General features: G+C 41.9%; 1 protein-coding gene across 1 annotated transcript in view; it reads left to right on the plus strand.

Moving 5' to 3' along the window:
* Positions 1–27,024, plus strand: part of LOC144606038 (coronin-1C-A-like) — a 94,161-nt gene that overhangs the window by 56,686 nt on the left and 10,451 nt on the right. Inside the window, exons 4-7 of the mRNA XM_078421824.1 lie at positions 7,804–7,933; positions 13,920–14,098; positions 15,067–15,183; positions 19,717–19,818. Of these exons, the coding sequence (XP_078277950.1) occupies positions 7,804–7,933; positions 13,920–14,098; positions 15,067–15,183; positions 19,717–19,818 (528 nt within the window). The remainder of the gene's footprint in view (positions 1–7,803; positions 7,934–13,919; positions 14,099–15,066; positions 15,184–19,716; positions 19,819–27,024) is intronic.

The raw sequence follows: 27,024 nt of genomic DNA on the forward strand, positions 1-27,024 counted from the left end.
TATGTTTCTCCGGGTGCTCCGGTTTCCACCCACACTTCAAAGACGTACAGGTTTGTAGGTTAATTGGCGTCAGTAAAAATGATAAATTGTCCCTAGTGTGTAGAGTAGTGTGGTTTACGGGGTGATCGCTGGTCAGCGTGGACCTGGTGGGCGGCAGGGCCTGTTTCTGCGCTGTATCTCTAAAGTCTAAATACTGGGCTATATTAAATGCTTTTAAGAGATGACGATCACATTTTCATGCAGGATAACCGACAGTTTTTATTCCGACCCAAATCTTTGTGAAAGCTTTATTCTTTGCTTTCCCCCTTTCATGTGAATCTATTTTTGATGAGATTTCTCAGCTAAAGTGGCAATTTGACTAGTCCCCACCTAAGTGATCTAAATATAAGATGCTGTATACAAGCTTGAATAAGAATAGCAAATGCTAGATAAAATCAGCACGGCAGGCAGCATCTGTGGGGAAAAGAAATTAACATTTTGTCTTTCCACAGATGCTGCTTGACCTGCTGAGTTTTCTAGCATTTTCGGTTTATTTCAGATTTTCAGCATGTGCCGTTTTAAAAAATGTTGTCTATATAAACCTTTTTGTACCATTGCATGCTACTGAACAGAAGGAGCATTTGTACATCACATTCTTGTTCCCATGAATTTAACAATATCTCTGATCTGAATCTTGGTTATCTAATGTATGTCTTATCCAATAATGAAGACCCATAAAATACTACATATTTATAGCAAAATCTCTCAAAATTCAAATGGGCAAGTGAGGTACTTTTTATAGCTAATACAAAGAGAACTAACATGCTATCAGATGTGCCTTAATTTTCAGTCTCTTGTTTATCCTTCTGAAATAGCGATGGATATTTTTCTGATGTTTAGAAAATCAAGGGTGATGGAGATAAATAGTTCCGAAAAATGGTGCTAATGTAGAAGATCAACCACGATCCTAATCACGATGTTACGACAGGATAGTGTTATTGATTTTGTTTAAATTCAGTGTAGTACGTCAGCGTTCAATACCTGGTCTGACCATCAAAAGCAGATTAGTTGACAACACGTCTGTTAATGGGATCAACCTGTGCATACAATTTGCAATCTCTGTCTACTCCACCATAATCCTGCTTTAAAATTCTTGTTGGTGAAGACTTTGAATCAATGCTTTTCCTTTAAGTGTTTTGATGTGAATAAATTTAGTACAGGAAACTCGATTGAAACCTCATCCGTAATTGCTTTACCGTGAAATGGAAAATCCATTGTGCTTTTAGGCAACATTCTCTTGAGAGAATTTGCTGAACATTCATCTCTTCCAGTAACAAGTACGTGAGTGACCTCTGGTACTCAAACAGTGCTGTTAGGATATTGAATAGAAGATTTAAATTTAAAAGAAATAACCGATGGGCACATTTTTAAATTATTTGCCCACTTGAAATTTACAGATATCAAAGTGTTGCAATACAAAGATGCTGGTTTGCACCGAAGTTGGAGACAAAATGCTGGAGTAACTCAGCGGGACAGGCAGCATCTTCAGTCTGAAGAAGGGTCGTGGCCCAAAACGTCACCCATTCCTTCTATCCAGAGATGCTGCCTGACCCGCTGAGTTACTCCAGCATTCTATCTTTGCTGCAATACATTATCAGTTTTGCACCTTCAAGTCTGGGATAAATATGAAGCTGAGGACTATTCTTTGTTTTTTTGCTAAAACAGAAATTGTCAACGGCTCTGATTGTGGTTATAAAACAAATATGAAAACGTTTGGAAATGGGAAAAAGATTCATAAGGACAGTATGAAAAGTGCAAAGTTGTATCTATCAAGAAAAGATAATCGGATTGCTTTTCTATTCAAAGCCGCATTTGAGGCTTGAAAATGTAGAGATAGTTTTGATAAAGTACATTCATTTCTGGAAAATAAAATCAGAATCCACCAGTTTTACTGTCCACTCTGTCTGTGCCGAACATGATGCCAAGACCAACTCTTATCTGCCTGCACTTAACCCATATCCCTCCATTCCATAAATATCCATGTGCCTGTCCAAAAGTATCTTAAGTACTACGCACGTCTTCATTTTGTGTTCGGAGTGTTGTGGAAAAGGTGCTGCTGAGCAAAGATAACGTTCATCCCCACAGCCAACAAGGTCAAACTAGTTGATGAAACCAGGAGCATGAGCCAAATGGCTCCAAATCAATTTGTAACCTCTGCATAGCTTTACATTCTCCCTCCGCCAACTGGATTTGAAATTGAATCGGAAAAGGCAAGTGGTCATGTTGAAGAGCAGGGAACAAATAAATAGATTCCAATTTGTTAGATTTTCCCTGGATCATACAGACTGTCACCACTATGTTAACAATGACATCATCTTATAAGTTGGGCTGACTACATTGTAACCTATGATTGGTCTTTACAACCAGCCATTTTGTCTCTCGGGTTAAAATGTTCTCTGGATACGTGTTTAGGCTTCATTCACACTGCTGTGGCCATGGCAGGCAATTTGCCAGTGACTGTGAATGACTCTTGATGCCACTATAGAGCTTTCTATACCCCTTTCCCAATCTACCTGTTTTGCTGCAAAGGCTCAGCAAATTCCTTATTTGATAATTTCACGTTTTCCTTCAGTCTGTTTCTTTGCTCTGCTGTAATAGAATTGAAAATTTCCTATTTGAAGTTTTTGGAGGTCTCCAGTGGTGGCCTTTAGTTATTTACTAGGGTAGTGAAAGTGGTTTTGTGTGCCTAACATGCATGAATCTGTTTGATATCAGAGCGTTTATTATTCAGCTGGAGCAACTGAGCCGTGCAGAGAAGTGAGAAGCTAACATCAATCACCTGGATTTGTTTAACGCTCCCAAGTTATGCTCCATTTATGTACCTGTTACCTGCCACACTCTTTCCTGCCTCTCCCCTTTTCCAGCTTTCTTAAATCAGTCTGAAGAAGGGTCTCAACCCGAAATGACACTTGTCCATGTTCTCCAAAGATGCTGCCTGACCTGCTGAGTTACTCCAGCACTTTGTCTGTTTATGTTTAATTTATCTCCCCAATCAATCCTGAATATACAAACCAATATATTCTATATTCTTTACATTCTATAAAGCCAATATATTCTATATTGCCTATCCATGTCCTCCAGAGATGCTTCCTGATACACCGAGCTACTCCAGCACGTTGTGAGCTATTCTGTTTTATATACAGGTTCTTTTTTTTAACTTGAATAAATCACATTTTCGGCCATACATTTGGTGAGAAAATGATTAAATTATAGGCATCTATGACTCAAAGTTATTTTGTTTTGTTTCATTTATTTTGTCTGTTTTTGCTGCCGTTTGGTTGCCAGTGTTAATAGTCTAGCCTTCTGACGATAGCTTTTGTAGTTGGAAAAAGGATCTCAACCCAAAACGTCACACCTCCATGTTCTCCAGGGATGCTGCTTAGCCTGCTGAGTTATTCCAGGTCACTTTGTGACCTTTGTAGTTTTTAACTTTCAACTTAATGGATAAACAAAGTAGTTCTGTGTTTAAAATCATTATTTTCTCCCCAAAAAATGTGTCCTGATGCACGGCACGCTTATGTCCTGAGCAAGACCTGGCATGACATGGCGTGGGTTTCTGAAAGTGCATCTTGAGCACATGTTTTCCTCAACGTAAATTCTTGATGATTTAGGGATTGGGCCGGAGTAACTCAGCAGGTCAGGCAGCATCTCTGGAGAACATCAATAGGCGATGTTTCAGGTCGAGACCTTTCTTCACATGCGGCCCCTTGAGTTATCATCTCACACACATGTCCATTTAACTCTGGCTCACTAACTCACCGTGCCTGCAATTATCACTTGAAGTCTTGACTCGTGCCAACTTTTCTTTCTCCATCCAGATACTGAGCAGAGCCGTTTTTTGCCAGACCGTAGACTATGATGATCTAGAATCTGTTTCCTATTGTATTAACAGCTGGTTTCATCACTGCTTAGGAATTCCAGTGTTTTAAATGCTGACATATGTTCTATAGTTTGATGTGTTCATCACACAACCTCTGCCATTTGGGTATTTGCAACTCTTTAATTTCAACCCTAGAATTTTGATAATTCTTGACCTAGAATCTATTTAAAAATTCAAAAAGCAAGGATTGTCTGGAACTTTAAAAAAAATAAATTGTGAGTCTACTTTAAAAAGATTTAAATATTTTTCTAAAAAAGAAATGCTGATTTGAATACGTTAGATTTGAACCACCCCAGCCTGGGAGGTTCCATGGGTTTATCACTGAGCTAAAAGCCGTCCACAACATTAATATGGAGACAGATGAGTGAGTTATTTTTGTTTAACATCTGCAGATTTAGTGTCTCAAAGGATCATGCATTAGGATATGAGTCATTACATTATTTTTTCCCCTCTGCTGCTCTAGATTGGAAAACTAAAATGGAACTTTGTGTGAAGATTTGGTAAAGTTAAACTTATTTCCCTCAACTTGACCTGTATCCAGCAGTTGATACCAGTATTCGGTTGTGTTTGGCAGAACTCCTGTACATTCCAGAATGGCATTTTGTGCACTATTCTTGCCTTGATTGTTGTCACATATGCAAGAGATGCTGCTTGACCCACAGAGTTATTACACCAGCACTGTGTGTCTTCCACAGTACATCGTTGCTGGTTTAACTGCATCACTGCCATCTACTGTTGAAAACCTGTATTACATACAAATTCCAACACTATAAATGGTTGTGCCAGCAATCACAACTGTGATAGCAATCCTCCTAATTTCATATGCACTCCATGTTCTGCTATCTAATTTGGAGTGTGAGTTTGCTTTGTGTAACTTGACTGATATGATTTCTATATTTTCTACATTTGTTTTATTATCTAATTATTTCCCTTTTATCCATTTATCCATCGTAGTTTCCTATCAAAACATGGTTAACATCTCAATTTCAGTAACCAATGTTCTGTACTGGTAGTGCCCAAGAAATACAATTAAAATTTTGTCGCCCTTGAAACGTAGAAAAAACACTTGTCCATTTGCACAAAGGAAGCTCTCATTCCTAGCAATACTGTAATGACCAGAGGAAGTGGTGTCATGTTTGAATGCGAGATTAATTTGAAAACATTTCAAAGGACTGAGGAATTATCTTGAGTGAATAATACAATTAGCAATTTCTCATAGATGGAAGTGATAGCAGGGCAGTAATAATGGTAAGATTGCAAGTTCTCATTGGTCACCTTGCCCATTAACGTTTACAGTATTTCACAATGGTTTCATTGTGGAAGGAGCCACCGGGGCCATTCAGTTTATACTTCCTCTTCAAGAGCAGTCTATGCCATTTTGACTCCCCTTACACCAATTCTTTCTTTTCTGTTATCCCTCTTTTATTTTCCTAAGATAGGAATCTATTCATCCTATCACGTCTTTGCCATTTCTGTGAGCAATTCCATAAATCCCATCACCCAACCTCTTTTGCTGTAATATTCTCTCATGTGCCCATCAATTCTACCCTCTATCTTCTAGCAGTTGGTAGAAGCTGGTAATGCACAGTGGCCAGTCAATCTGCCCAGCTAGCATGTTTTTGAGATGTTCTGGTTATGGGGAGGGAATATCAACTCCATACAGCGCCCAGACTCGGGATCAAATCCATGTCCTGGTGCAATGAAATAGCAGCTTTGTCATCTATCTGGGACAGCCTGTTTGTATCTCCTTGAAATGCAGGAGTTGAATGAATCAACTGTGCTACTATCTCTGGCAGTGCATTCCAGACCCTAGCGGCAAACTCGGAGACAAAAGAATCCCTGTTCCCTCCCTGGTTAACTCATCCCTTCCCACCCAAACCACCCCCTCCCCAGATACTTTGCCCTGCAACCGCAGGAGATGCAACACCCATCCCTATACCTCTCCACTCCGTCCACTCCACTCCAGCATTTTGCGTCTATCTTCGACAAAAGAATCGCTCTTCGTTCAAATGCTGATCACTCTTTTATGCTTCTTGACTCCTCCATCAACGCAAACAGTTTTTAATACTTTTTGGATGTCCTTTTCTATCTCCTCCGTTCCCAGGAGAACAGTCCTTGCTTCCACAAATCCCTCTTCCCTGATATTATTTTGGTAACTCTCTTCTGTATTATCTCCAAAGCCTTTACATCTGTCCAAAGAAAGTTGTGAAGAGGACAAGGAGGCTTCAAAGGGATATACATGGGTTAAGTTGTATAGGAAAAGTAAATGTTGGAAAGGCTTTATCAAAATAGAGAGGGGCTGCAGATCTCTGAGTTACAGAGAGATCTTAATGTCTTGGTGCATAATTTGCACAAGGAGGTAGTGAGTTGATATTGTAAATAGGTAAGATAGCAGCGTGCTGCAATTTGTCAGGGGAGCGAAATGCAGAAATAGATAGGCTATGCTTCAAATATGTATGACATTGGTAAGTAGTATTCTTATAAAAGATGTTAATACATTGGAAACCACACAGGGAAGGTTTACTAGGTTTACCTGGAAGAGATGAGTTATCTTGGGAGGAAAGGAAATATGGGTTAAGCTTGTATCTGCTGGAGTTTGGAAGAGTATAAAGGGTTCTGATGGATCTTGACAGTGTGAATGTAGAGGGGATGTTTCTTCTTGTGGAAACATCAAGAGTTAGTTCATTTTTACTTCCACACTGTTGTATCCAACTTAGTCTGGCTGTGGTTTTCTTTGGGATCTTTTTTGTGTCGTTGTGGGTCTGGCATTTTGATAAGTTATAAAATGAGGCATCTAAAGGGCCTGTCCCACTTAGGCGATTTTAAGGTGACTGCCGGTGACTAGGCTGTTGCCGACAGTTTGCCGGGGTGTCGCGGGCATGATCGTGAGGAGTCTTCAAAGAATCGTAGTGGATCTCGGCGCGTCGCTGAGAAATTAACCAGATTGAAATTTCTCGGCGACAGCTGGCTTGTCGCCAGGTATCGTAGCTTATTGCGGGCGCTGTCGCATGCTGTCCCCAGGTTTGCTAGGTTGTCGCAGATGCATTTAGAAGCACGTAATATTAAATTAAGAAAAGTCATTTGAAAATACCATAAAATACTTGTGTTTAACCAATTTATTTACCGTCAGGACATTTGACAGATAGATTGGAGGCGACAGTTTGATGGTCGGGTAAGCGCGGGGAATATCGCAATGTTTATGGCCATCAGCGATTACTTTTAAAGTAGGCTCCCAACCCAGATATGCAACCCAGAAACCAGATATGCATCTCCCGTACATTTTCATAGAATGCCCACACTCGCACAAAAATCCATTTAACCACGTTTAAAATTAAATTTCTTTATACTGCTATTAGTAAACTGGAAGTCAATCCAGTTTATGCCTTGTTACCATGAAGCTTGGTTTTCAAGTAACCCAGGCAAGATGTTATATTTCAAAACTCAAGTAATTACAGACTTGTCAGTTATTTCAGCGAAAATTAGGACGCCGGAGAAGCATTGATAAGCGTGGGAATTTCGCGATGTTTCTGAAGACGGTGTAATCTCTTAGCCAGGTGCTAGTTTCACAAAAAAAGTGACTTGTATCGACCTGACTCGGCATTGTCGTAGGGTAAAAGAAAATTTCGGTGATCTGATACGATTTTGACAGTCGCTTAAAAAATCGCCCAAGTGGGACAAGCCCTTAACATTCCTGACACAATTGGGTGATAGCAGTGGGAAGTAGAATCCAACCTGTTTTGTAATGCACCTGTTGGTGATGCAGCAGCATCTCAGTAAACTTGGTTAATTTCCTCATAATTAATGAATGTGGGTTGCATGTTATGAGGATGTCCTGATCTTTCTTTCTGATCCAGGTTAAAATATCATTTGTCTCCTGTGGATAGATTTGGCAGATCCCGGAAAATGGACTGACAGTTCCCATCACTGATCCAGTTGTCACCTTGGAGGGACACTCCAAAAAAGTTGCGATTGTATCTTGGCATCCGACAGCGCGCAATGTTCTCCTCAGTGCAGGTGAGATGATGGGAATTTGCTGTGGGACCTTCGTGGGGGGAGATATAATTGTATGGACAAAATGTAAGCAGAGTTCTGGACCTTGCCATAACATCTCAGTAGAAACAGTAGTAGTAACATAAGTTCCAACCTCCTTAATCACCCCATCCCCAACATTCAACTCCAAGTTGAAAGTGACGATGTATTAGTGATATCATGAGGTCATAAGACATAGGAGCAGAATTAAGCCCTTTGACCCATTGAATCTGCTGCACCATTTGATCATGGCTGATCTTTTTTCCCTCTCAACCCCGTTCTACTGCCTTCTCCCCATAACAATAGACAATAGGTGCAGGAGTAGACCATTCAGCCCTTCGAGACAGTCATTATGATCATGGCTGATCGTCCACAATCAATAACCCGTGCCTGCCTTCTCCCCATATCCCTTGATTCCACTCGTCCCTAGAGCTCTATCTAACTCTCTCTTAAATCCATCCAGTGATTTGGCCTGCACTGCCCTCTGTGGCAGAGAATTCCACAAATTCACAACTCTCTGGGTGAAAAGGTTCTTTCTCACCTCAGTTTTAAATGGCCCCCCCTTTATTCTAAGACTGTCGCCCCTGGTTCTGGACTCGCCCAACATGTGGGGGAAAAAGCGCACATGTTAACCTTTGACGCCCTTACTAATCAAGAATCCATCAATCTCCCCCATAAAAATACCCAATGACTTGGCCTCTACAGCCATCTGTGGCAAGGAATTCCACAGATTCACCTGCCGAAAGAAGTGGCTAAAGAAGCTCCTCCTCATCTCCATTCTAAAGGTATGTCCTTTTATCCTGAAGCTGTGACCTCTGACACCTAGACTGTCCCACCAGTGGAAACACCCTCTCCACATTTGCTCTATCTAGCCCTTTCATTATTCAGTAAGTTTCAGTGAGATCCCCCCCTCAACCGTCTGAACTCCAGCGAGTACAGGCCCAGAGCGACCAATCGCTTCTCATATGTTAACGCAATCAACCCTGAGAATTATCAATTCTCATAAACCTCCTTTGGACATTCTCTCAACCACCAGCACATCCTTCCTCCGATATGGGGCCCAAAACTGCTCACAGTGTTCCAAATGTGGTCTGACCAGCGCCTTATAAAACCTCACAGCCTTAATCTTTTATTTTAAATGTCAGCGAATTCTCAAGCTTTGGAGCGTTTTATGTCTATAAACATTAATATTGTTTTAAGAGTATTTAATATGCTAAATATATAGTATAAATGTTGTGGATCAACAAAGACTCTTCCAATCCAGACGGCTCACCACAAAGATGAAGCAAAAAGTTGCTCCGGGACTTATTTGCCGCAACTATCCAGTTCCCTTTTAAATAAATCTCTGAGCATTCCAGCACAGTTTCTGCACTTCCGTATTGTTGGATAAAAATCTATAGTCATCTCTCTGCTGGTCTTCAATCCATGCATTACATCAGCCTCAAGTGAAATGAAGCTAACTTTCGATTCTGTTCTCAAGCACTTCACAATTGTTCCAAGAAATCCTTGTAGCAGGCAGTTTCCGTTCCCTTATTCAAGATTCAAGATAGCTTTATTGTCATCCAAATTGGACGAAATTCAGTCACCCACAGTCCAACAACAAAAGCATCAAAATAGGCATTAAAATTACACAACCCCCAAAACACACAAAAGAAACATCCATCAAGAAAACATCCATCACAGTGAGGCTCCTCCAGTCCTCTCCTCACTGTGATGGAAGGCCACAATGTCTTTTCCCTTCTCCTGCTGTCCTCTCCCGCGGTCAGGTTGTTGTGGTTGCAGGCCGCGCCGGACGGTCCGCAGCGGGCCGAGCCTAAGGCGAGTCGCAGCCGCTCCCGCAGCCTCCGAAGACGGCCGGCTCTGCCGATGATAAGTCCGATCCGGGGCGGGCGAACACGCTGCTGGTGCCGCTGTTGCTGCACGTCGGGGCGGTCGTGGCTCCCGACATTGAAGCCCCCGCCCAGCAGAGAAATATCCCGCGGCCTATCTTAGGCCGCGCCGGACGGTGAAATGTCCGCGACCCAAGCCCCGCGATCCGGGGCGGGCGAACACGCTGCCGCTGCCGGAGCTCCTGATGTCGGCATCCACGCGGCCCGAGCCTAAGGCGAGTCGCAGCTGCTCCCGCAGCCTCCGAAGACGGCCGGCTCCGGTGATGGTAAGTCCGGTCCGCGGGCTCTGCGAACCGGAGCCCTGGAGGCCGACAGTCCAGGAGTTGGGCCGATGGTAGGCCGCAGCAGGAACGGAGACACGGCCCAGAAAACAAAGGTCGGGTCTCGGTTCGGAAGGGACACCTATTTACAATTTTACAGTTCCCCCCTCCCCCCACATACACACATAGTACACAAACACAAAAACACGACATCACAACTACAATTAAGACCAAAAAAACAACAAAAACACAAAGACAAATGGACCGCAGGTAAGCCGCAGCTGCTATGGCAGCGCCGCCATTTTATATTAGCGGCGAGCGAAGATTATACATTTTTCTGGGATTATTGGTCCCCTATTAAATGAAAGTTTTGTTCGTAGTTCAATTCTGGGGAGAGCATTGGTGATGATTCTTAGAACAAATTAATTTATCGAGCCATCCTCTCTGTCAAGTCAGAATTTAGCAAGGGTTTAGTGGTGGGGATGGGGAAGCTAACGAGGCTGGGACTAATATTATTGCCCTCATGAACAAAATTTGTACTTATTGGACATTTTAATTTTGATAAAGCAGCTTCAATTGCCGATCAGACCAGCTCGGTCATGTATAACTATTGATGTCATTCTTTGCTAAAAAAAATCCAGGAGTATTTAAGTACTTTCCCCAGCCCAGTATTTTTTTCTAAAATGGAGTTTTGGAGGAGGAGCTCACAACAATACATACAAGAAACTAGGCAGCTTTGGCCATCTGATATAATCATGGTTGATCTGACCCCAGCTGCAACTCTTCTGAGCAAGTTCCACATAGCTCAGTTTCCTGAGCTTTCAAAAATCTATTTTGCTCACTTTTAATATGTCTATTGTTTCGGTCTCCACCACCCTGTGATTGAGTTCTGGAGAATCGCAATGCTTTGGTAGAAGATTCAGCACGCCTCACTTTTAAAACTGCCCCTCGTATACTGTAAATATGTGCCGTGTTGCAAGATTCTTGAAAGAGAACATCTCAACATGTACCTTGTTTAGCCTTTACCATCTTCTATGTTCATCCCTCATTTTAAGTTCATCCCTCATTTTAAGTATCTTCTGCTTGTCTTATCATAGAGACCTACTTTTGTGTTATCCATATCTGCATGTTTCCCCCCCCCCCCCCCCCAGTTATCTTTTGTATTAGCCTTTTGTGAGGTGTTGTATCAAATGCCTTCTGGAAATCTAAGCAGACCACACCAGTTTGCTCAATATTAAATCTGCTTGTCTTATCCTCAAAGAACTGGAGCAAATTTACTTGAATGTAGCAAAGTATGCTATTGCAGGTTTTTTTACTAATCAAATTAGGTCTTAAATAACATCAGTGAAGTTGATATCAAAAACTATGAATCATATTAAAGGGGAAGGGTGTTGATGGTCAAAATTCTTAAAACAATGCATTGATCATATTTAAATTATTTTGAAGTATATTGTGTCTGAGAAAAGGTGGATAAAAGAAAAATGAAGCTTCCTTCAATGCAGTTTAATGATTTTTATATACGCTATTGCCCGAAACACCAGCTTGACTCAGACCTTCGTTGCCCCTGTGTAACTGCTGCCACGTTAAACTATCTAGATCAGGAAGGTGCAGATTATCATGATCTGTACTAATTGAGCTGATCTGATCACAGTGTTTTGAGTGGTGCAAACAAGGTTAGCACCCTCTCTTAGAGAGCAAATGTGACTCATTCACTCATGCATATAGGTTCAGATTTACTTTTGTTACGTGTACCGAGGTACAGTGAAAAGCTTTGTTTGACATGCTATCCAAACAAATCAGGTATTATACATAAATGCAATCAAATCAAATGCAAGTGCACAGATAAGTGACGTTTCGAGTTGGGGCCCTTCTTCCTGACCTGAAATATCACCTGTCCATGTTCTCCAGGGATGTTGTTTTGACCTGCTGAGTTACTCCAGAACTTTGTGTCTTTTACTTTTGTAAACCAGTATCTGCTTCTACGTCATTATGGCCCATATTGTTTACTTAAATGCTCCCCAAAGCATTTTAGCATTTCCAGCAGTCTCTAAAACTGACGAATGAAACATGCAGAGAGTCTCGGATTTAAAACCACTGATTTGTTCATTCCAGTCTGACTTGATTATTTCTGGGTTTAAGACAAATAAGTAAGCTGGAGAGAACTGGCTTTTTAAATGACTTTTAAATGGAACTTGAAAACATGCAGTTTTATCAAACTGATGCCATTTTCAACAGAAACAGATTTGCATCAGCAGTAAAGGTTTGTGGTGAGTATGTTGGTGTCCCATCTCTTCCTACAATGAGAAAATGTAGTCCAGGCTAATCGAGCCTAAATGTTGTTTCTTTACTGTCTTTGTTACATTTAAGATTGTTACACCCATTTGTTGATATAAAACGGCACCAAGTCACCTGGTGAAGTAATAATTGCATTAGTTGAAATGGGTTTGGGGGGGTGGGGAGGAGGAATTGAATGCTATCAGCAAAGCCTGAAGTTTGTTCCATCTTTCTGATCAATATTTCCATCATAAATTATTGTCTTTGTAGTCACATTTAAGCTACCTAAGCAAATAAGACAAAAGGACACACTCAATGGGTCAGGCGGCATCTCTAGATAACATGGTTAGGTGATGTTTTGGACCGGGGCCCTTTACTGTAAACCAGCATCTGCAGTTCCTTATTTCTACTAAATAAGACATTTGACTTTGTAAAATAAAGACAGGAAATGCTAGAAATACTTGCATCAGTAGAAGGAGAAGCAGCGTCAATGTTTCAGGTCAGAGAGCTTTTAACTTGCTTGTTGTGTCCTCCTGATACGTGATGCTGTGGCAGCTCGGACGTTCCCCTTTTTTCAACATGTACTGTGAAGAAGCACTTAATGTGTAATTGTCTCTGATGTCTATGTTACAAATCTTGTGAATGATATGATGGTAAATAAATAGAAATAAAATTTATAACGGGTACTGAAAAATAAGTGCCGGTCCACTTACCCTCCACTCTCCCTTATATTCTGCTGTTTGTCAAGGGTTCACTTGACTTTCATGAAGCCCCTAAGACTAACTAATCCAGATGTTATAGAGTCAAACAGCATGGAAACAGGCTCTGCGGCCCAACTTGCCCACACCGGCCAACATGACAATAGACAATAGGTGCAGGAGTAGGCCATTCGGCCCTTCGAGCCAGCACCACCATTCAATGTGATCATGGCTGATCATTCTCAATCAGTATCCCGTCCCTGCCTCCTCCCCTTTCTACACTAGTCCCACCTTCCGGTATTTGGTCCATATCCTTCTAAACCTGTCCTATCATTGTACCTGTGTAAATGTTTCTTAAATGTTGTGATAGTACCTGCCTCAACTACCTCCTCTGGCAGCTCGTTCCATACACCCACCACTCTTTGTGTGAAAAGGTTACCCCTAGGGTCCTATTGAATCTTTCCCTCCACGCCTTAAACCTATGACCTCTGGTTCTCAATTCCCCTACTCTGGGCAAGATCTGCGCCTTCCTGATCTATTCCTCTCATGATTTTGTACACTTCTATAAGATCACCCCTCATCCTCCTGTGCTCCAAGGAATGGAGTCCTAGCCTGCTCGACTTCTCCTTGTAGCTCAGGCCTTCAAAGTTGAATTTGTTGCAAGTTGGTGAAAACTGAGACAAGAGCACTTGAATTTTGATACTACTAACATTTGGTTTATTGTCTGGGAAATAAGCATGATGAAAAAATGTTCTATTTCTGTGCATTTGCTGCAGATATACTTTGGGGCATCCTGAGGAAAAGAAGACTGCTGCAAGAATGTTAATTTTATTCGGTACAATTTCTTTAGGGTGGGATAACATCATCTTCATCTGGAATGTGGGAACAGCAGAACCCATGATAACGCTCGATGTGCACCCAGACTTGATCAACAGCACATGCTGGAATTATAATGGCAGCCTAATCTGCACTACGTGCAAGGACAAGAATATAAGGGTGATTGACCCACGGAAAGAGGAGGTCATTAATGTGAGTGCTTTACAATACCTTCCAGTAAACGATCACGGTTGTTCAATGCATACTGAATTTGATATAAGCAATAATTTTGAAACTATAAATGCATTAAATTACTCTACCGGCTTTGATTGAGTTTGACCGATGATAGATGAAATCTGAAGGGAACCTTTTCCCTCAGAGGGTGATATGTGGAATGAGCTGCCAGAGGAGGATAGTTGAGGCAGGTACAATAACAACATTTAAAAAGACATTTGGACAGGTACATGGATTGGAAAGGTTTAGAGGAATATATAGGCCAAATGCGTGCAAGTGGGAATAGTGTAGATCTTTGTCGGCATGGGTAAGTTGGGCCAAATGGCCTGCTTCTGTCCTGTATGCTTTTATAACTATGCACTGAAGCTGAAAGGAGCATGCAAGATGGCAAGTTAGGAACACGCTAAAAATTCATTGTCATTCAGCAGTAAAACTAAATCTTTTGGCCCACTGTGATCTTGCCAACTATCAACTCTGTTAAGCCCATTTTCTAGTACTGATTTCATAGCTTTCCATGTTTAGTTTAGTCTATTGTCACATGTACTGATGAGGTACAGTGAAAAGCTTTTGTTGCATGCAAACCAGTCAGCAGAAAGACAATAAATGATTAGTATCGAGCCACCCACAGGGTGCAGATGCATAATAAGTGAATAATGTGTAGTGCAAGATAAAGCCAGTAAGATCCGATCAAAGATTGTCTCCAGTGAGGCAGGTAGCAGTTCAGGACTGCTCTCTAGTTGTTGGTAGGACAGTTCAGTTGGCTGATAACAGCAGGGAGGAAACTCCCTGAATCAGGAGGTGTGTGTTTCCGCACTTCTATCCCTCTTGCCCGATAGGAGAGGGGAGAAGAGGGAGTGGCCGGGATGCGACTAGAGGTTTTTTGCTTTTATTTTCTATTGGAATGAGAGAGTTTTTTGTAAATTCATTCCTTCCCTGTATAATTCCAGGAGATCAAAGCTCACGAAGGGCCACGGCCCATGAGAGCAGTTTTCTTGGCGAACGATAACATCTTAACCACTGGCTTCAGTCGTATGAGTGAGCGGCAGGTCGCACTGTGGAGCTTAGTGAGTACTGACATTCAACTTGCCTTTGACAAACTGTGATATGTTACTTGAGTGAAGTAGAATGAATGTGTTTTCTCCAGCGTGCTTTATTAAAATATAAAATGATGCACAGATGCACAATGCAGCTTGTCGCTTGTCGTGTTGAATTGCTTATCAAATTTTTCATTCAATTAGAAACTCTCCAGCAGGATTCATAACTGGAGCTCTGAATCATAATAAGGCCCATTAAGGATCGTTCTGTTTTGACGCCTGCTTTAAACCTATACAACACGGAAACAGGCCCTTCTGCCCAACTCATCCGTGCCGACCAGCTTGACTACCTGAGCTAGTCCCATACGTCTGCGTTTGGCCCATATTCCCCTGCCTCACCTAAAACAAAATCCTATCCATATAACTGTCCAAATAGCTTTTAAACATTGTAATTGTACCAGACTTTTAACACTTCCCCATGTAGCTGGTTCCACGTATCCTCCACGCTCTGGGGAGGAAAAACCTGCCCTGCAGGTCTGCTTTAAGCCTTTCCCCTCTCATCTTCAATCTATGCCCTCTATTTGTAGGCCCTCCTGCCCCTGGAAAAAGACTGACCACTAACCTGCCTCCTTTTACATGAATGATCACATGAGCTGTCTTGCATTATCATTGTGTTTCTCCCTTCAGGGATCTGTGGGGATCCATTTCAAAATGCCTGTGTTCGTCTCAATTGTTCCTGTCACTAATAGTGTTTTGGCCCTCCAAACATGTTACCCATGCTTTCTTTTCTTCTGCATTGAATTCCACATGCTGCGATTCTTTTGTCCGCCCGACCAGCTTACATCTTTCTTCCTCGCATCCCATCACACCATCAATTTAGATATTATCTTCAAATTTGATTGCGAACCACTGATATTCTACCATTTTGCAAGGGAACCGAGCCAATAATATTGGGTTAACTTTTTGCATTTCCCCATGGAGTTCATGGCTTTTATTTTATTTTTCCAGTCATTATGCTGTTTGGATCTTTGTCAAGTTTAGATTTTCGTGTTTAATGATACAGCATGGGAACAAATGCCTTCATCCAATTGAGTCCACACCGACCATCGATTACCGGTTCACCCAAGTTCTATGTTATCCCACGTTCTCATCCACATCTTAAGCATTAGGGGCAATTTAGAGGCCAATTAACCTACAAACTCGCACGTCTTTGGGATGTGGGAGGAAACTCGTGCAGTCAATAGACAATAGGTGCAGGAATAGGCCATTCGGCCCCTCGAGCCAGCACCACCATTCAATGTGATCATGGCTGATCATTCCCAATCAGTACCCCGTTCCTGCCTTCTCCCCATACCCCCTGACCCCGCTATCCTTAAGAGCTCTATCTAGCTCTCTCTTGAATGCATTCAAAGAATTGGCCTCCACTGCCTTCTGAGGCAGAGAATTTCACAGATTTACAACTCTCTGACTGAAATGTTTTTTCCTCATCTCTGCTCTAAATGGCCTACCCCTTATTCTTAAACTGTGGCCCCTGGTTCTGGACTCCCCCAACATTGGGAACATGTTTCCTGCCTCTAACGTGTCGAACCCCTTAATAATCTTATATGTTTCGATAAGATCCCCTCTCATCCTTCTAAATTCCAATGTATACAAGCCTGTACAAGCCCAGTCACAGGGAGAACATGCATACTCCACACAGACATCACCCAAGGTCGGCATCGAACCCGGGTCTCTGGTGTGAGGCAGCAGTTCTACCAGCTGCTTTACTGTACCTCCCTTGTATCTTATGCTGCCAAATACCTTATCTGTGTAGCCTACTTAAAAAAATATTCTCTCAGTCATCCTATTTTTTAAACAAAGTTAAATAGATATTTGGACAATACTTTCCCTTAAATCCACACTGGCTATCTTTTCTAAATTATTTTGGCTGTTCCCAGATTATTTCTTCATTACTTTGCCCACCACCTATATTAGCTGGCTGTTTGATTTGTAATTATTTGATCTCTTTTGCTCAGTTTATTAAAAAAAACAATGCTACAGTAGCAGTCATCTGGCATCAGGCCTGTGGTCAAAGATGATTGGAAAATAATGGTCAGCGTTTCTATTTCCTGCCTTGCCTACATAAATAGTCCAGAGAAACAGTCGTGCTGATGCAGTGATTTTGGAATTTGATTTAAATTGCAATTATTGATGTTTCGGGGTTGTTTTTGAACATTGTACATTAAATATATGTTGCACTATGTAAACTAACCATGGCTCAATCCCATGGAATATTGCCACATTCTCCACCGATGGGGTGGCATTTACGCAGAAGAGGGGTCTCGACCCGAAACGTCACCTACTCCTTTTCTCCAGAGATGCTGCCTGACCCGCTGGGTTACTCCAGCATTTTGTGCCGTTTACCCAGCCTGTTTCCATATCCCTTTCATCGGGCAAATGTTGGCCATTTTCATGGCTCTGTCTCTGTCACTCATTCTGAGATTGAATTCCATTATTCCACATTTCTCTGTGATTTTCCTTGTTCCAGAATCTCATGCATTTAATCTTGTACTAATGTTCTTGGTTGTAGCCTTTCAAGTGACTGAGAATGTTCAGCATCAGAGATTGTGGGCAACAACAGAGGAGCAAAATGAAATTTCCATCTTCAGTCCAAAAAATATGTTCCACCCTTTCCCCATTTAAAAAAAAAAGATCAACATGATTTCTTTCATGAAACCTTGTTGACTTTACCGGATTGCGATGAAATGTTCTCAGTGTCCAGCTGTACATATTTAATAATAGCTTCTAACATTAGGCTAGCTGGCCTTTAGTTTCCTGCTTTTGAGCATAGAACAGTACAGCACAACAACAGGCCCTTCAGCCCATAATGTCCATGCCAAACGCGATGCCAAGTTTAACAAATCTCCTCTACCTGCACGTGATCCATATCCCTCCATTTCCAGCATATCCACGTGCCTATCCAAAGGCCTCTTAAATGCCACTATCGTATCTGCCTCGGGGATCACCCCTTTGTCTCCCTCCTTGTTCTAAATAAACTATTTCCTATGGCCTTGTTTCCTATCTAAAACAATCATCCCCAAACTGGGTGGATTGTGCAAAGTTGAAACCAACGCATCAACTAATTCAGTAACCATTTCTTAAGATCCCAGGTTAAGTCCACCTAAGCCCACAGCTCCAACTGTTTGTTCTATAGCATTTTCCAGAATTTCTCCCTCACATCCAATTACTGACGTACAACATTTGACATGTTACTTGCATCCTTAAAAGGGAAAAGTGACACAAAGTAATTACTTATTTCACCTGCCTTTTTTTCTATTATTAATTTGTCAGATCCTTCTATTGATTTTATTCTTCTTTAAACAAATCTATCGAAATCTACCTTTTGATTGTGACCTTTCTGGCTAGCTTTATAACAGTCTTTACTGCTTTTTATATTCTGTCCGATTTTCTGACTAGCTACCCATTTCTAAGATTTAATCAGTTCTCACATTGTTAAAAACTGAGTTAAACACTGAATTCAAGCCCATTATCATATCATATCATATATATACAGCCGGAAACAGGCCTTTTCGGCCCTCCAAGTCCGTGCCGCCCAGTGATCCCCGTACATTAACACTATCCTACACCCACTAGGGACAATTTTTACATTTACCCAGCCAATTAACCTACATACCTGTACGTCTTTGGACGTCCAAGACTTAATTTATTAAGTTGTCAATAATGTAGTCTAGGAGAATTCTGTATTTTTGTGTGAGATGACACCTTTACAGATCAGGTGTTAAATTTGAGAATTTTGTGGTAATTGTGAAAGATTCTAGAGTTTAAGAAGATTGACATTTCTGTACAAATGTGCAAAATCGTTTGTGTGTATCCTATACACTGTATACTGAAGAAGGGTCCCGCCTCATATGTCAGCGATCCATGTTCTCCAGAGATGCTGCCTGCCCCACTGAGTTACTCCAGCATTTTGTCTCTTTTTCCCCCCACTGTGTTTTGTGTTTTACCGATGTGGCGCTAATCAGATTTGAAACATTTATTGAACTGCAGGGTTAGTAAAGCCTTTCACGAACTACTGCCACACTCCCAAATGATGTTTCTAAACCTAACTCATCTGCTTCATAATTTTTGAACTTGCTATTCTCACGGTTCATCCCATGGTTAGAAGACACCAGTTTTTGTTTACTTGAAGTAGCATACAAATCAATTCAATTGTCAATCATATTTTAAGTTACCTCTGCTGCCAAAATCTAATTTTGTTCTCTAATAAATCTTCTAATAAATTATAACGCTAGCCCGTGTGCCGTCACTTCATTTATGCACTGCTTGTGCACTGTACAATGTGCACAACTAAATAGTTTGTGGATCATTTCAGAGGGCATTCGAAAGTCAGCCTTATTGTTCTAGTCCTGGTGTGCTGCTAACCGGGACCAATAGATTCCTCTGGCAATCCCAGTAGCTTTCCTGCTGCTTAATGTTTTTGGGATGAGTTGAGAAATCGATAATTTGTTTGAATATCTTCCACTTATTGCCACAGCTTTTACTGACTCTGAACCTTTGTTCCAGGAAAGTGATACCTTCATTGCGCAGCAAGAAATGGACAACAGCAATGGGGTGCTTTTACCGTTTTATGATGCAGATACAAACATTGTTTATGTGTGCGGAAAGGTAAGAGACCATGGCCCAATTATTCCAAACATCCTGAAGCAAAAGTGAAAATTGAAATATTATTCTTAAAGATGGTTCCAACATCTGGCCAGCTGCTCAGATAAGGCAATCAATTGCCTGTTTATGAGCAATTGATCCATCCAGAAAAGGCTATGTGAGCAACATTATATGACACAGCTGCTGAGCAATAGTAAACTGCACTTTGGGGTTGATTTTGTTAAACCCGCGAACCCTTAAGTATCATTGAGGCTGGGACTCTATTCCTTGGAGCGCCGGTGGATGAGGGGTGATCTTATAGAGGTGCATAAAATCATAAGAGGAATATATCGGGTAGACACGCAAGAGTCTCTTGCCCAGAGTAGGGGAATTGAGAACCAGAGGACATAGGTTTAAGGTGGAAGGGGGAAAGATTTAATAGGAATCTGAGGGGTAACTTTTCACACAAAGAGTGCTGGGTGTATGGAACGAGCGTGTTTGGAACGAGCTGCCGGAGGAGGTAGTTGAGGCAGGGACTATTACAACGTTTAAGAAACATTTAGACAGGTACATGGATAGGACAGGTTTGGAGTGATGTGAGCCAAACGCAGGCAGGTGGGACTAGTGTAGATGGGACATGTTGGTCGGTGTGGGCAAGTTGGGCTGATGGGGCTGCTTCCACGCTCTACGACACTAGGTTGTGGCTCAGCAGCAAAGCTCATTGATTATCCCTTTGCTTTCGAGTGCAATGGAGATCCAGCTGGTGTCGCCACTGAGCCATGTAGTCTTGGTGAGCACTGGCACTGTCATTAGCTAGAGTTCAAGTACACGCTCTGAGTCATTCGTCTCCACACTTGAAGGTTGCTAACCAGTATGCATGGCATTCCTGCACCAGCCAGGAAATGAGATGCTGGAATTAAAGCTTCTGTAAATCTCACTTAAAAATAGACCGTAAGCTGGCCCTGAATTATACCTAACCTTAAACAACAGAGTATTAGAGAGTGTGCTTCAGGCTGTGGAGATTAACTGTACCTGCTATTTCAAGACACAAATGCACACTCTGGCCTTTTTGCTTCTTGCCAATTTGGTATGCTTGCTTTCATAGGTCGGGGCATTGAGTACAAAAGTCAGGAAGTCATGATGCAGCTTTGTAGGGCTTTGGTAAGGCCGCATTTGGAGTATTGCGTGCAGTTCTGCCCGCCCCATTACAGGAAGGATGTGGAGGTTTTGGAAAGGATGCAGAGGAGGTTTACCAGAATGATGCCTGCATTAGAGGGGTATTAGCTGCAGGGAGAGGTTGGACAAACTTGGATTGTATTTTCCGGAGCTCCGGACATTGCGGGAAGGTCTGATAGAAGTAGATAAAATGATGAGAGGAGTAGATAGGGAGATAGTGAGAAACTTTTTCCCAAGATGGAAAAAATCAAATACTAGTGGGCATATAAAAAGGTATAAAGTGAGAGGGGCAACGTTTACAAGAGATGTATTTTTTACATGGGGAGGTGTGTGTCTGAAGCACACTGCTGTGGTTGAGGCAGATGCAATAGTGGCATTTAGGCGACTTTTGGATAGGCATGTGGAAATGCAGAGAATGGAGGGATATGGATTTTGTGCAGGTAGACAGGAAATGGTCGTGGCATCATATTCAGCACAGACATTGTGGGCTGAAGGGCCTGTTCTTGTGCTGTACTGTTCCATGTTTGAACAGCTCTGCTTATATAACTCCATCATAAATTGATTAGTTAATGCTGAAACATTTTGTAATCTGAGGCCAAATGCATTAGATTAGCTTGTCTGCCTTCTGCTCCGAGCGCAATTCAAATGTAGAATCCTTAAATGTTGTTAACAGTGATGAACAGTCATCAATGATTTGGATGAGAACATACAGGGCAAGATTAGCAAGTTTGCTGATGATACAAAAGTGGGTGGTTTTGCAGATAGTGAAGATGGTTGTGAACCATTGCAGCAGGATCTGGATCGATTGGCCAGGTGGGCGGAGGAATGGTTGATGGAATTTAATGCAGAATAGTGTGAAGTGTTGCATTTTGGGACGTCGAAAAGGGCAGGACCTACACAGTGAATGGTAGGCCTCTAGGTAGTGTTGTAGAGCAGAGGGATCTGGGAGTAGAGGTGCATAGTTCCTTGAAGGTCAAATCACAGGTAGTTCAGGTGGTCAAAAAGTATTTTGGCCCTTTGGCCTTCATCAGTTAGAGTATTGAGTATAGAAGTTGGGAGGTCATGTTGCATGATGTTGGTGAGACTGCATGACTTTAGATGACTCTGACTCTAAAGACTATTCTGAAAGATGGTATGAAGAATATGATTAGGGAATTGTTGGTGATGGGTTCACAAATTGCTTTAGTAACTCTGAGTCAGGCAGCATTTCTGGAGAACATGGATAAGTGACGTTTTAGGTCGGGCTGGAAAAAGGGTCCCAACCCGAAATGTCACCTATCCATGTTCTCCAGAGATGCAGCCTGACCTGCTGAGTTACTCTAGCACATTGTGTCCTTTTGTGTAAACCAGAAACTGCAGTTCCTTGCTTCTATATGCCAGTGATGAGATTTGCAGCCTAATATATTGATGATCCAGCTACATTGTGCTTTTTCTCAGTTACTTCACAGGCCCGCAACTACTGCTTTAAAAAGGAATGAAGTGGGTTAATCCCTCACCAAGGAGAGCTAATGCTTTTATGCAATGTTTAGGACTTCTTCACCATAACATTTCTCAGCAGTTGTGAAGTTTGTACGTTCTCCCTGTGACCGTGTGGGTTTTCTCCGGGTGTTCCGGTTTCCTCCCACACTCCAAAGACATACAGGTTTGTAGGTTAATTGGCGTCAGTAAAAATTATGAATTATCCCGTGTGTGTAGGGTAGTGTTGGTGTACGGGGTGATTGCTGGTCAGCGTGGACTTGGTGGGCTGTACGGCCAGTTTCTGCGCTGTATCTCTAAAGTCTAAATATTGGGCTATATTGAATGATTTTGAGAGATGGCAATCACATTTTCGTGCAAGATAACTGACAGTTTTTATTCCGATCCAAATCTTTGTGAAAGCTTTATTCTTTGTTTTCCCTCTTTCACGTGAATCTATTTTCGATGAGATTTCTCAGCTAAAGAGGCAATTTAACTAGTCCCCACCCAGGTGATCTAAATGTATACAAGCTTGAATAAGAATAGAAAATGCCAGATAAACTCAACACGACAGGGAAAAGAAATTAACATTTTCTCTTTCCACAAATGCTGCTTGGTCTGCTGAGTTTTCCAGCATTTTTGTCCAGGTTAATCGGCTTTAATAAAAAAAAAATCTAAGTAGTCCCTAGTGTGTGGCACGGTGCTAGTGTACAGGGCAATCAGTGGTTTGTGTGGCTCGGTGGGCTGCAGGGCCTGTTTCCGTGCTGCGTCACTAAAGTCTAAAGTAAGAACCTTGGGTGTAAGTATGGCATTTAAAATCTTTGTTCTTGGGAATTGCTAATTTTGGACTTTATTGAAATGCTGCTGAGATTCCAAAATGAAAAAGCTAGGACTACGTGGCAAGCAACAACACAGGACTGCTGGCTAATATTTAGTTTGGATGCACCGTTGTGCTATTTCTGATGAAAGGGTGTTTCCATTAGCATGTTGGGTTTCTTTTTAAAGCCCAAGCATGGTTTGCATTTGTTGAACACGTGTCACCGAGGCGTTATTCGCACAGCGGAGCAGTCACTGTATTCACCCGTGTGCGTTGTTGCAAATTGCAGCGTTCAGAAAAGGCCGATTAACTGCCTCTAATTAGTGGGACTGGGATTATAAATTCTGATTGTATTCCAATGTCTAGTGTAGTTTAGTTTAGGGATACCAAAAAATTAACCTGCAAACCTGCACATCTTTGGAGTGTGAAAGGAAACCGGAGCACCCAGAGAAAACCTACGCGGTCACAGGGAGAACGTACAAACTCCATACAGATAACCCCCCGTAGTCAAGATCGAACCTGGCAGCAACTTCACCACCGTATCCTCTAACATTTTTACCGTCACAAAATTGTACAACATGGGAGTGGACCAATCAGCATATTTGTTAGTGAGAAGTTCATCAGTCATAGGAGCAGAATTAGCCCATCGGGTCTACTCTGCCATTCAATCACGGCTGATCTATCTTTCCCTCTCAACTCCATTCTCCTGCCCATTCTCATATGGCTTATAGCAATCCCCCTTGTATTTATCCCATCTCCATTGGCAAAGACTGAATCTATTGACGCAATCGATTGACTCCATTATGATTTATGGTTTAGTTTGGAGATCATCACATAAACAGGCCCTTCGGCCCACCGTTAACACTTTCCCACACGCACTAGGGACAATTTACACATACACCAAGCCAATTAACCTATATGTGTAGGAAAGAACTGCAGATGCTGGTTTAACTCGAAGGAAGACACAAAATGCTGGAGTAACTCGGCGGGACAGGCAGCATCTTTGGAGAGGAATGGGTGACATTTCGGGTCGGGACCCTTCTTCACACTGAATTAAACCTATTAATTAACCTCTATACCTGTCCATCTTTGGAATGTGGGTGGAAACCGAAGATCTCAGGGGAAAACGGGGAGAACGTACAAATTCCATACAGACACCACCCGTAGACCGGATTGAACCCAGGTCTCTGGCGCTGTAAGGCAGCAACTCTACCGCTGTGCTGTCGTGCCACCCACAGTTTTAGTTTGGGCTAAAAAATAAACATTTTTTTTAAATCAATTACCTTGAATCAGAATCCCCTGGTTAGCTTTTTCGTCAATTGGATAATTGTTCCTTGTTTACCCTTTCATAGTTTTGAATATCTCTTGAAATGAGAAGTGAAATCTTTTAAGATTTGCTAGCAAGTCTCCTCTGTACCTTCTCAAAGTGTGGTGTCACAATGTGAAGGCAAAACTAATCATTTATAGATGTTCAGCTAAATTTTTGTACTTTTGTGCTCTTTGGATTATGAAACCTGAGGATTGCAAGCACTTCAAAATAACCTTTGTCGATTTCTGTTTTCAATAATTAAGAAAATTTCCCTCAATGGAAATGATGCCTTCATGACTGAGTCATTATTTTTCAATCAAAAATAACAATGGTCTTAATGCAGCTGCTGAAGGAGCAGCACTGTACACTTTCCCAGAGTGGAAAAATGTTAGTCACAGTCTTGAGGCCATGGTCTCTTTAATTCCGGGTACTTCAGTTCTGCCAATTTTAGGCCTTGAAAAACCACATCACAAGATCTGCATGCTGAAAGAACACAGCTTGCCTTAGATCTTTAGTTTAGTTTAGCGATGCAACGTGGAAACAGGCCCTTCGCCCCACCCGAATCCGTGCCGACCGTCAGTCACCCGTACACTAGTTCTATCCTACATGCTACATGTAAATCCGACATTTACAGAAGCCATTTAACCTACGACTTTGGAATGTGGGAGGGAACCAGAACACCTGGAGAAAACCCATGCGGTCACAGGGAGAACGTACTAACCCCGCACAGATAGCACCCGTTGTCAGGTTCGAACCTGGGTCTCTGGTATTGTAAGGCAGGAACTCTACTGCTTTGCCACTGTGCCACCCTATTCTAACTTCTATTGAGATTTTTCAGCTAACTGTTAAATCATGATTTTCAGTCAATCATAGCTGTAATTTTCTTTCTCTTGCCCGCACCCTTGACAATGCCCCATGGAGTAAATCTCCAGATTCTAAAATGACTACTCTAAGATGTTTGTAGCTACTCACTGTGAATTGTACCAGCAACTGAAATGCTAGTTTTAGTTCTGATTCGTGGATACTTACGGACATATCCTGTAATACTTTATCCATTTTAATTAGAAAATTCGCAACTTATAGCATTGATGTGAGTGGTCAGGCGGTAATTTATTTGATGTGGAAGTGCAAGTTGCAACTGGTAATGACTGCAGGAATCAGGTGCTGATTATTTTGTGATGTTCGTGGTTATTCTGCACACAGACTGAAGTTGTATGCTTGGGTCGAGTAAGCTGCACCACGATTAGTAGTGGGCTAATTCCCGTCTCTGTTCCTCATTCTTCTGGAACTTCTGTTTTCAATGTGATTATTCATAATGTTCCTGCACAAAAAATATTATTGCTTTAACGAAAAATCTCCCCCGCAAAAATATCCCCAATGTGGCTTTGCTCGTGTAAAACGTGGCTCATTGTAAATCTTGTGGCTCATGCATGGCTGATATGGTGGAGAAACAGCAAATGGATCTGCTTTGGTTTCTCGCTCTAGACCCTAGATATTGATCAGCATGAGAGAAAGGTGAAAGAGGCTGCGCTCCAAGAAATAAACTTCCAGCCTGCCCAACCTATCACTGTAGTTTAGGCCCTCGAGTCCTGGCAGCATGTTTATCAATATTCTCTGCACTCTTTCCAGCTTGATGGCATCCCTCGTGTAGCAGGGTGACCAAACAAGCAGGGTGACCAATGTTCATTCAATGTCATTATATTCAGATAATAAACAAACCTGCCATATCTATGCAGGCACCTTTCACATTGCCAGAATGTCCAAGCATGCTACGATCAAGGGACAGTGTTCAAATTCAGTAACTTTGTAGGAAGGCATGTCAGATGCTGGTCACCACTGAAGATAGACACAAAATGCTGGAGTAACACAGCGCGTCTAGCAGCATCTCTGGAGAGAAGGAATGGGTGACGTTTCGGGTCGAGACCCTTCTTCAGACAGCGTTGTACCTAACTTTGTACATTGCCTGCATTGCCGTCTTTATCATTCATTGTGAATAATTTATCCTGTCGTAAGGTGTAGTTGTGCAATCATAATGCAAGTTTAATTTTGGAAAAGAAAAAAAAGTGTGATTTTTATGAAGGTCCAAATGACTTTCTAAAGATAGATAAAATTGTTGAATCTGTACGATTTAAAATAGCAAATACAGGCACTCCCCGACTTGCATAATAGGCGACTTGTGTTAACAATTCTTTAAGCCCATATCTTTATTTCTGAGTTGTGAGTTTCGGTGGGAGTGCAATGCTGCCTTCTCATTCGGCAGTTTTCGCAAGCCCGTTCTCGGGGATGCTCTGTGTGGGAGCTCCCACATGGTCCTCCGACTCGTGTAACATCTGACTTAGGCAAGGGTCTCGGGACGTAACCCTTATGTAAGTCGGGGAGCGTCTACTAAGTTTGACCAGCTATTGGGCCAATGAGGCAATGTATTCACCATGAATGTAATGTATGTTGTGACTATTGATCAACATCAAGTTCA

This window comes from Rhinoraja longicauda, chromosome 25 (assembly GCF_053455715.1).
Source record: "Rhinoraja longicauda isolate Sanriku21f chromosome 25, sRhiLon1.1, whole genome shotgun sequence".
NCBI lineage: Eukaryota > Metazoa > Chordata > Chondrichthyes > Rajiformes > Arhynchobatidae > Rhinoraja > Rhinoraja longicauda.